The 12,150-nt window shown below is 36.7% G+C and overlaps 1 protein-coding gene across 49 annotated transcripts in view; it reads right to left on the bottom strand.

Annotated features, from left to right (window-relative positions):
* The window catches only part of LOC108000332 (sorbin and SH3 domain-containing protein 1), a 109,791-nt gene that overhangs the window by 55,034 nt on the left and 42,607 nt on the right, over positions 1–12,150 (bottom strand). For 45 of the 49 annotated variants that reach the window (XM_062086657.1, XM_062086606.1, XM_062086625.1 and 42 more), the window contains exons 2-5: positions 11,976–12,127; positions 11,764–11,837; positions 11,544–11,624; positions 518–604 (exon numbers count right to left, since the gene is read on the bottom strand). In XM_062086657.1, coding sequence (XP_061942641.1) covers positions 518–604; positions 11,544–11,624; positions 11,764–11,837; positions 11,976–12,127 — 394 coding nt within the window. Of the gene's footprint in view, positions 1–517; positions 605–719; positions 763–1,065; positions 1,225–11,543; positions 11,625–11,763; positions 11,838–11,975; positions 12,128–12,150 lie in introns of those variants that run through there. The other 4 variants (XM_062086623.1, XM_062086654.1, XM_062086622.1 and 1 more) reach the window with 3 other exon arrangements.

Raw genomic sequence — 12,150 nt, 5'->3', positions numbered from 1 at the left:
CGAAACGTTTCTTCGGGGGGGGATAAGGGATTAGAGGGAGGATAATTCTTTCCTTTCTGTGTTTATTGTGATTTACTATGGGAAGAATAGTTTAAATTCGAAGGGAAGTATAAGGGCGAGTATAAGCGTGGATAAATTTAAGGCTGATTGAAATAATTAATATTAATGGGGTCGAATCGAGAAGAGAATATCTAATACCTTTTCTCGCCGCGATGAGATTAGAGACGAGGTATATAAATTTGGGAGAAATAATTAGAGAAAGAGAGAAGTTTTACGCTTACGATAAAATGTTATACGTTTTTAATTTTACATCTGTGAAATTTTTAAACGACGATTACGATGATTACGATTTGGTTAGTCGAAACTGTATGTATATATTTTTCGAACGAGATAATGAAGATAAGAAATTTGACGTAGTCTTGCGATCGTGCAACAAGCAATGACCCAATTTTTCAGACCAGCATTCCAATATATCGGCTAAAATGTGGTCGAAGAGGGGAAATAGAGAAATACTCACTTTTCTTGGTTTCGTCCCGTTGCTGAATCAACGAACTCTTCGGACCACCGTTTTGACTGGCGTAGCTCTGATCGGGTTTTGCGTCATCTGAAAAATAAATTTTACGTCAAAGCGAATTGTTAATTTAAAATGACAAAAACGAAAAATCGAGGAAAGTATCTGATGATGAAAGAAAAAAAAATCGATTTCTACAGAATTCTACCTTATCTAACTTGTACTACTTTATCCAGCGAGTTAATATCGCGATCAGCTGTAATTTGAAATTACAACTCATGTTTTTTTCCTATAATCTTGGACAAATTTCAGAATTTCCAAATCGTTTATTCACGTTCTATTTCTTATTATACTTTATTCCTATACCATAACTACAAATTAATGCTACAAAAATATTGCTTCGAAAGATATATATATATATAATCCCTATCCCTAAAATTTAAGACACGTATCCGAGTAACGATCGGACGGATTAGCTCGTCCTTCCTTATCGATCAAGAAATTTTTCAAAAAATGCACAAAACCGAAATAACGATTAGAAATGGTCCACGGACCTGATTCGTACGAAATCCATCAACGATCGCGCTAGATTCGCGTGTTCGGTGACAGTCGAATTCGGAACGAGACGGGTCACAAATCAGCGGCATGGCCTGTAAGGTCCATGAATCGCGGGAATGGACTGAGCGCGAACAGATCTGCCACCCGTGAAACACGCCACTCGTGTCCCCACCCACGCGTGCCGATCCTCCTGTCCGCCCGTGTATCGCCAACGTGTATTGTTTGTATACATGCTTATACGAATATCAGGGTTTCTCAAATTATTTTTTTTTCCTTCTGTTCACACGATTTTGAATCATTAAATAATTGAAGCAATAAGTAAAGAAAGTAACGACGTGAATAATGAGTGAGGAAAAAATATCGTAGTGGATGAAAATTTTTGTGAAACTAAATTCAAGAAAATGGAAGATCCGTTTGAAATATATCGTGTTTGCTTTGAATATTTTATATTTTTTCGCATTCCGGATTCTTTGGAAAATTTATTATCGTTTGTCGAGGGATATTCGTGAATCTCTCGAGTTTGAAACGGTTACGTGTAAATTGGTAAATTCATGTAAAATTGTTGAAAAAGTACGCGTACGGGATTATAATTCATCGGTGATGAGATTACAAATTTAGCCGTGAAAAACGGTGAAAATAAATTATTTAAGAGAAAACGTATCGTTAGCAAAAATAAATTTATCCACTGAAATAAATTCTGCAATGTCGCGCATTGGAATATATTGGACAGAAAATATCGCGATGCGAATGGATCGTTGGGATTGTACTAGATAAAATGAAGTACGTACACCTCTTGTTTACAAAGTTCATAAACCTGCCATGAATATTTAATACCATTCACTGTGCCATAATTTGAAATTAAGCTGCTTAAAGTTTGTGATAAACGACATCTAACCATTTAACCAAAAATAATCGAATCTAAATTCAAAGTTCCAATGATAAAACAATGATAAGAAAAAAGAAATTATAAAATAAATCGCACGATTGATTTAAATTAATTTTCCCAATCGTAAAGAAGATCGACGCTCGAATGGTACTCTATCGGTAAATCCCATTAAACGTCGCAAAATTATAGAATAATCTTTCGTATCGACACTTTTAAAAAAAATTACTAGGAAAATTAAAATTCTGAACAATTATTGCTCGTAATTCCAAAGCATAGAAAATACCAATTTATCCTATCGGTAAGTAAAAATTTGAGAAACGCTGCGCGTATCAAGTGACAAAGTTCTCGTACGCGAATTGGAGGTACGCATGCGCGGCGGACCCCTGAATGACGTTTTTCGGTGAAGCGTGTGCGTATATACGGATCATACGTGCATTAAAACACAACCGCGCCTCGTCTGTGGTGCGAAACACAGTTGCACAAACACGTTCCAACAACCTTTGTGGAAGGATCTGATACACGTCGTCGCACGAGGTGCGTGTATACCTTCTCTTCGCCCCTCCGCCTCTCACGTGGTTCATGAATAGCGCCACTTCCGAGTTGAACTTCCTTCCGTGTAAACAATGGCGGAAGAACCGACTGCTGTCCCGAGCACACCCATCCATTTTCCACACTTTTCATTACATCACGTGTACGGACACACGCCCGAATTCGATTGGAAATAGTTCGAACGATTAGAATCGAAATCGATTGTTGCATTCTCTCTTTTTTAACTCTCTTCTTTGATTCGATAAATATTAACTTTGGAATGGCACGGTAGGATTTTTCGTTATTTCGATTGCACTTTTTAATGAATTCCTCTTTTTTTTTTTTTTAGATTAAAGGAGATATTTTTAAGTTCTCCCTGTTTTTTTTAGGCAAAATATCGATTATAAAAATTACAATTTATGAAAATCTTATCTTCCCACATTTTTCCAAAGTTTCTATATTTTGAGAATTGAAGTAGCCAGAGGGAAGAGACGGAACTCGTATCTTGAGAAGAAGAACGTTCTTGAGAAAATGAGACAAAAAGAGAATAATTTTGACGTCTCGACGTTCGAACATCTTACGTCGTTTCCCTTTGTTGCTCAAAGGTGAACGACTCTCTAATTAGGTTTTGCTTTTCTGAGATTTCAAAAGGGTTGCACGACTCCTCTCCAGATATAATGCAATTCCTCCCCAGGGCTCAGACGTTAGTTCTCGCAAACAATATTGATTTACATCACGCGAAAGGGATGATAAAAGGGTGAAACAGTTTCTTATCCCGTCTCATAATTTGTAAATATCTTCTCTTTTTAATCTAAAAAACAAAAAAAGGAAAAAAAATAGATTTTAAAAAATCGATAATAAAATTCGAAAAACAAAATCTCTTTAAAAAATTCAAAAACCGTATAAAAATTAAACGAGTTTTCCAATCGAATAATAAAGAAAAATTTATCGAGAAAGAATTTAAAATAACTAAAGATTAATTGATTTTAAAAGTTTGCTCGAGTATTATTTTTAAAATTATTAGGAAATCATTCTCGTTAAAAATAAACTCTTCTTCCTCTTTCTATATATTATTTATTTTTTCTCTGTTTCTATCTCTGTCTCTCTCTCTCTCTTTCTTATCGCGCTGACTCAACTCGACAGAAATCTAAATCCCGTTCCTCCTCCCCGTCCTAACCTTGCACTATAAATGGCCATCAGCGAGACATTATTGCGCTTCTTAATTACGTAATTGAGCCGATGATGAGCTAACGTGAAATTATCGAAGAGTGAAGGACGAAACCGATAATTATAAAAAATGGGAGCGGCTTTTTGCTGTTGTGCGAGCGGAAAGGAAACACGGTTAATTCGTTCTCGTTATAAAAACATCCGTGTAATAAAGATAAATATTATTAAAGGGAAAAAAAGAAAATAGCGAAGAATCGAGACGATCTCGAATCGAGTGCGAGGTGGAAAAAGAAAAAAAATGGGAGGAAGAAAAAGGAAAAAATAGAAATTCGAAACGCGACAGAAGAAAATTGAATTTCGTACAGATCTCTCTCTCTCTCTCTCGATATTGGAAATTGTATCTGCAAGGGTATGGCTTTGCAAGCGTTCTTTTGACGTCCATCAATGTATCGGATGTCGAGGCGGATAGTTTTTCCTTTCTTCTTGTTTTACTCGAATAAAGAATCGGGAAAAAGGGAGAAATTATTCGTGAAAAAGGGTAGATCGTGTTTTTCCGATTTCGATTATTCGAAAAGCCTGCACAGACTTTTTATATTTAGTAACTATTAAATTAAAAAATACGTGTGTAATTATTATAAAATAAGAGAAATCTAGATTCAAAATAATAAATGAAACTACGTTAGAAATTTAAAAATTGAAATATAGAAAATAATTCGTGTATTCGAATATTTTATACATTTACACTTTATCCATAACTGGTGAAATCGTTTACAAATATCATCCAATTCATTTTTTCAACATATTTTATCGAGTATCGTTCGAAAATTTTCTTCTCGTTATTTCCATATTTTCAATAATTTTCTTACAAATAATTTTATAATTCCAAAATTATTAAAATTCAACATATACATACTTGTATCGCTCAAAAATTGTTATTTCCATATTTTCAATAATTACAAATATCATCCGATTCACTTTATCGATAATTCCAAGACTGCTAAAATTTAACATACTTTTACGAACACCGTTAGAAAAATTCTCTATATTTCCGTATAATACGATAGAGTACGGTGGCGCGGTATATCGGCGATTACAGGAACAATCGGTTCCTTGCAGTGGCAAACGCGATATAGAACAAAATGGACGTTTAGAGTACGTGTTAACGGGAGTTGGATAGGTGCGGCTTGTTGTGTCGCGGCGTCATGGCCCAAGGGGGCCGAACCCGCACTCCCATCTTTTGTCCTCTGCCTTCGAAACCGCTCAGGGATTCTTCGTACGATCTCGTTCCTCGATTACCACATTAATCGACCGTTATATAATTTCTACCGACACGCGTCACCGATTTTCCTTCCTTCGTTCCGTGCTTTATTTCGCCCTTTCCGCGTAAATAGCCGCATTCAATGCAGCAAACAAGAAGAGATCTGATCAATCGATTAGAATCGGGTAGAATAAAAATTTTTAACGATAATTTCTTCCTTTGTTTGTTCGTGTTTTGTTAGTTCTTGCTTAAATGGAGAAGTGTTTGAGCTCAATGCAAATTTTAGTAAGTGCAAAAAATTTATGTAGCTTCTTTGTAGATTAAATCTAGACTAGGATAAAAATTTGAACGATAATTTCTTCCTTTGTTCCATTTGTTGATTTATTAATTCATGCTGCTTTAAATGGGAAGCATTTGTATTCAATAAGTTTTAATAGAAGTCTTCGAAAAAATGTGGAAAAATTTATAAGGAATAATTTGTATATGTGATGTAAAAAATAATATTCATTCTCTCATTTGTTTCATAAAAAAAATTATTTCTAATAGGAAAATCTTGAAAAAATTAAAATATCCTTAAAATTGAGATGTGATATGATGAATATATAAAGAAATGCAAGAAAAATTCGATTTTTTTTTCCATAAATAACAGAACACAAATGATCAATGTTTTTCCTTGGAATAATTTTCTCGCGTCGCAAATCGGGTTGAAACGTAATCAAGTGTAATAAAATGGTGTTTCGAACGAAAACCACGTCGTTTAAACGAAATGAGCCGATACGATCGTTCACGTTCTCCAACAAATTGAACTTAAAAATATCGCACGTGTGCATTTTACGACCGATCCCATTTCAAACCTTTCACTAACAATTTTTCATCCAAACATTCTATTCCAATAAAAGAATAATATATATGCCCATATATAAGCTGAAACTCATCGATCCAAAGATAGAAATCTCCTTCTATCCCTTTAATTGAACCAGGATATTCCGTATCAAACTTCTTCCTCTTTTATCCATCTTAATTAAGAATAAATTCGGCAAATCGAATTTTTCAACGAGTGCAATAATGATTTCAGCTGAAAGATATTTGCTAGTTCGGAAAATAATTTCGTTTTTTCACACGAGTGTCGCTAGTTGTCGAACGTTTATCCAGCCAACTTCGTTCTAAACCGTGTTGTTGTTATAGGTTTTGACAGTTGGCTACATTTCACGGTTTATTTGTAAGAAAATGCTAGTGTCGAACGTTTATCCAACCAACTTCGTTCTAAACCGTATTGTTATTATACATTTCGAGAGTTGGCTATATTTCATGGTTTGTCCATAAGAAAAATTCGTTCGTTTCCGCGCAGTTGCGCTTTTCACGCGTGATAACGAAGATGGAAGAGATATAAAAGGAAATATTTTCCGCGAGTTTTATTTTTTATTTTTATCGAAAAAATAAGAACGCTATTGAAACGAGGAAAAAGCCAATAGTTTTGAAAATTTCATTTCAACAATTTCGACGAGCCACGTTTCGGAAGACTAGTTAAAGTTGACGAAGACGAAATAAAAACGCCGATCGAAACGAACCGACGAACGATTCGAGAAATTATTGCTACGAGATTAAATTTGCCGAATTCGACTGTGTTGTTGTTATGAAAAAAAAACGAAATTACTTTCCGAACAACCTAATATAAATTCGATTTAAAAGAATATCGATTTGTTACAATTAAAATTTTTTCATAAAAATTTCAATAATAAAACAAAGATATTATACGATTAAAGATCGTAAAATTATAATCGATTAATTGTAATTCTCTAACTTTTAAATTTTATCGTATCAAAATGATACGAAATGACCGCTTTAACGCTTGGATTAATATATTTGCGCTAGTAGCCCATTAACGCGGGGCGAATTTATTATAATTATTAACTTCCGCGATAAAGAACGTGTACAAATGTGTTTCGCAACACTGGAAACACGTTAATTCCTGTGCATTACTCCTAAACGAATAATTTATACTTGGAACTTTATCCATTTACCTAATGGAGATATATATTGTTTGCTGAAATCTTCTAGTTTTTTTTTTTTAATCTTTACTTTAATTTCACGCTCCGTTTTACCAAGCATTTTGCACGAGATAAAACGTGTTAATTATAACAGTTCAATAACCTAATAACCTCCTAAAACGCGGCAAACTTCTCTCCAGCTCTCCTCTGTGTCAAGAATCATTAGATCGCTGATAAGCAAGATTTTTATCAACCCCCCTCTTATTATATTGAAGAAATACTCGTTTTATTAAAGAATAACCCGAATAATTAAAAAAAAAATTATATCGATCGTTCGTGATGGATCAATTTCCGGAAGAAAATCTTAAAGCAAAATCTTCCAAAATAAAATACGACACAGAGCAGCCGTCGATTATGATTAAAAATTTCTTCTCACAAAAATGAATAAACGAATAACATCACAATTTGCGCGATTCAAAATTGTTCCATTACTCGAGATCGATCATTAATCATATTCGAGTAGAACCGAAACCATTACCATTCTCTACAGCGACGTCGAAGCGTGGATCGAACTTCCTCTCAACACGTGCACCATTATCCTTTCCATCGATCCTCATCATCTCGAACATCCCGTGCTCCTCCTGCTCGTCCTTGAAACGCACGCTTTTCCCCTCGCTCGACAGGACGACACCCTCCCCCACCCTCCCCCTTCCCCCCTTCAAAATAGGCGCGCCAACGAACAGATCGATCCTCAACCCTCCCCCAAACCCCCCCAAACCGGATCCCCTTCCGTCCCCGCGCGGTCCCTCATTATCCAAAATGGCGGCCGATCGGGAAAAATCGAGCGCAGGAATGGCGACAGTGTTCATCCTCTTCAAATCCAACGTGTTCAACTTCTTCTCCTCCAAGCTTCTTCCCCTCCCCCAGGTTTCGTCGTTCCTGAACCGAGGTGGGGGCTCGATCAGAAATTTCAACGCCCCCTCCTCCTCCCCTCCCTCGGTTAACCCTCGAATCGACCATCTCCTCTCTCTTCTCGAATTCAAATCCTTCGTTCCATTTTCCCTGCTTCCTCTACTTCTTCCTCTTCTTCTTCTTTTTCTTCCTCTGCTCGGTGGTGATTCGTGTTTCTTTCTCGACACGTTACGACGACGGCTCTCCCCGAGTCTCGATCGAGGCTCACGCAGGTTCAAGGAGGAGCGGAGGGAACGGAGCACGGCGAGGAATCGAGATCCTCGAGGAGGGGCGAGGGGCAACGTTTTCTTGCTCGGCTCGTTGGGGGGTGGGGAGAGAAGAGGGTCCGGGGCGAGGGTCGCGTCCTCCTCCGCGGTGGAGAGACATCGGGAACAGGTGTCGAGGAATCTCATGTTCGTTGGGGAGAGGAGAGGAAATTTGTTTATGATATCGAAAAGGGGGGTTTTTTCGGTCTTCTTTGTCGTTATACGAGATATGCGATCGTTGGAAAGAGTAATTATCGTAAAAAAAACGTTTTCGAACAAACAAAAACCTTTTAGAACTATCGAGCATAAATCTTTGATTCGATTCTTTGAACTATTTCGTTCCTATTAACCTTTGCGCTCCAAGCTTTTTTCCAAGCTTCCATACGATTTCTCCCGTTTCGTGAATTTCTTGGCTAACTCGAAATGATTTTACACGCGTGTAAAAGTTTTATATTTTAATAGTTTTATGTATGTTTAAAGAAGGAAAATTTCTTGAATATTAAAGTTTTAATAGTGAAGTAATTGCCAAGATGCATCCTCGGTTCATCTTCTATATTTCCATCGCTATTTTCCTTCTCCCTATCTTCAATTTCTTAACGAATAGAAATAATTTCTTCGTTCAATAACGAAAAATCGAACTCATCTTCGCTCAAATTAATCTCATTTTACCGTATTTAATCGTATTCCACGCTTACGAAACTCGAAAACTTTGAAAATAATATTTCTATTACCGCTGACCGTCAAACTCGCATTAAAACATAATTCGATCCGCGATCCTACGCTTTAAAAAAGTAATGGCTGTAGAGAATCGCACCATTCGAGCGCAAACGGTCATAAATTACTGCGATATCGTACCGTTTTTATTTTTACTTCTCTTTTTTCCACTCGAACATTATCCTCCAACGTTATCGCGATGTAATTATCTTCTCCTTTTCTCAAATTCTCTTCGTCACGGGTCGTTAGTCGCGTCGATGCTTTCGAAGGGAGGGGGAGGGGGGAGAAGGATCGACACCTGTTTCGCGCGAGCCATTAAAATTAGAGGGCGTTGCGATTGTGAAGAAGACATATCCGTTTTCGATCGATCGAACAACTCGTTACGCCCCGAATTACGTAATTTGAGTGCGTAACTGCAATGTATTCATCGTATATGTGTATAATATGACGCGAAGATTCGTCTCTCGTTTGACAACTTTCATCGATCGAAACTATATCCCCGTCCTGCTTTGAAAAATCCTGCTTTCCTGTTCAACGTTGCAATCGATGACAATTGTTTGGATGACGCTTCTTTTTCTCAGCAAATAATCTTCCAGCATCGTGCATTATTCTTTCAAAAATTCTCTCGTCTACTATTTTTCAACCTCTGAATTTATTAATTCAATGATATATATATATATATTTAGATAATCCCAAGATTCTTCGCGTTTACTTTTAAAATACTTGGTTTTCCCGCGCCAAATTTCAATTTTACGTACGCATCTTTGGAATTACTATATGAACAGCTACTTTTTTTTAAAATCGTTAACAAACGAAACAACACAACTCCTGTTCCTTTTCTCTCGTCTTTCAAAGACGAAAGCTTGCTTTCTCGAAACCGATAGACGCGGTTTCCGACGAATTCTGTCACTGGTCGGGTTTGAAACGAGTGGAAAACCGTTTGACCGGCGCGAAGAGCGTTGGAGGACTGGGCGAAGGAGAGGTGGATCGGTTGGAAAAGGAAGAGGAAGAGGGTCGCCTTGCAGGGCGAAGGAGAGAGGGTGCGGCACCTCGCCGTGCACGGATGAGCGCCTCCATCCATCCTTGTGGTCGCAGGTGCACGACGCGTCCAGCTGCGTCGCACGATGCTTCGACGATGCCTCGAGCTGGGTGTTTCGAGCTGCATGCGCAAGTTACGCGCGTCACGAGATTCGAAGCGTGTCTGAAACTTTCTGGACGGAATTCGATCGAAACGGAGCTGGACGGAGAAATTCGAGTGCGAAGTCACTTTGGGTTAATGATTCGTACGTGAATTACGGATCTCGATGATTTTTTTTTTTCAATCGGGAACAAGATTTTGCGACGAGTATGTTTTGGATAAAATGATTTTTATACACTTCGTAATAAAGGAATGAGGATCCGAGGAATATTGTTTTATTGATTACGAGAAATGTCGTATATTTTAAGAAAACTGTAATTTCGATTTGTTCCTTTCATTTGTATTTAAGTACTTATTGATTTCTTTTTATATCGTGTTTTATTTTATTTTTCTGTATACATGTATATTTATATATTTTTAATATACTTCATATTTAAAAGAATTAATTTTGTTTTGTTCTTTTCATTTGTGCTTAACTATTTATTGATCTCTTGTTGTTTATTTTATATCATACGTTTTATTTTTCTACATATTTGTATATTTATATATTTTTCATGTATTTATTTTTTTTATTTACTTATATATTTTACATATTGATTATTTATCTTCTTTTTTATTCTATTAAACACAGTGTTAATTCCTTTTACTGATATTTAGTTATATACTTTTAATGAAATAATCAATTGTAATAAAAAGCAACATAACCTCAAAACAAATAATTTTGTTCGATTCCGGCCGAGACTCGCCTCTCGAGCGCAAAGGATTGTGAGATAATCGAGAATTAGACGACGTATTCGATGTGTGAGCGCCGCTTCAAGTCCGTCTGATTATCGTCGCGTGACGATAACGTCTCGATTCGAGAGGCAGGAGAACAATTTCGTGTTCCGCCCGCGACGGTTTGTCGACGCGTTAATTTAAACTCCCCATTGTCTCGAATTCGAACGATCGGTCAATTTGCGACGGTTGCTCGTCACGCCCTCTTTCCACGCACCGGCGATCATCGTTCGAGATCGTAAATCGACTCTACTGGCCATCCTCGATCGACCAAATCACCTAATTGATCCACCACGACTCTCTCGGTCGGTAAACGATTTTCATCTGTTTTTCGATTTGAAGAATAATGAAAAATTGTCCTTTAAATAATAGGTTGTGAAACGATATGATTAAAATAAAGAATGAACACAGAATGGACAACGATAAAAATGTTATAGGTATTTACTTATGTATAACCTCAACACAAGCTTTGTAAATTCTTCCTACTTTTTTTCTGAATTAATGCTCTGGAAAATTGGTTTCTTTTATCTATCACTTTCGTTCTTATCGTTGGGTAGATTAGTAATTCTAAGTGTTGAAGTATATAAATGGTGTAATTTTGTACCTGCTCAACGATATATATGTATAGACGATGGGATAAAATACACATCGCGTGTCGCTCGAGAAATTACGATTTTATTTCAACCTGAACGAAGCAGATCGCTGGAAATGGCGAAAAGTTACGTTTCTATTAATTTCAACGAGAGTGATAATATGTTCGATTTGTGAAAATAGGCGAGAAGATTGTAAGAAGTTTACACTCACTTGCTTCGTTCTTCTTCGAATCTGTGGATGGAATCCGTGTGTTCGATATGGTCGTGGTCGTTCTCGTCGTCGTCGTCGTTTCTGCGCAAAAAGTTAAGAAAAAAATATTAAATTAAACATCTAAAAAATTTTTCCAATTTTCTTTTCTCGGTATTATCGATATTAAAGCGCGTTGAAAGAAAAATAAATACATATCCGTTAAAAAGAACCAGAGACTTACTAGTGAGAATTTCAGTGGTGTTTTCCTGCAAACTGCTTCTATAAATTCGTCTCTTCGGAGAGCCAATATTTTCCCTGCAAATCAGAGCATAGAAAGAAAACTTTCTTTGAAAACTCGGTTATAATATATATATATATATTTAACTAGGGAAGAAGAATATAGGGAATTTGGAAAACGTCACGTGACGTGAGAAATCACCAGGGAATACTTACTGATTCAAACCGAGTTTCAAGTGTTCACCGGCGTTTCGTAAGAGTGCATGCGCCTCACTGTTCGTTAAATCCCTGGTAGTTCTTCCATTTATGCTGCTAATTAAATCACCCTCTCTCACTCCCTGTTGAGCCGCTTTACTGCCTGGATTAACCTGCAACGAAAATTTCAGATTTG

The sequence above is a fragment of the Apis cerana genome, linkage group LG16 (genome assembly GCF_029169275.1).
Source record: "Apis cerana isolate GH-2021 linkage group LG16, AcerK_1.0, whole genome shotgun sequence".
In the NCBI taxonomy this organism is placed as follows: domain Eukaryota; kingdom Metazoa; phylum Arthropoda; class Insecta; order Hymenoptera; family Apidae; genus Apis; species Apis cerana.
This window is presented reverse-complemented; position numbering and strand designations above follow the sequence as displayed.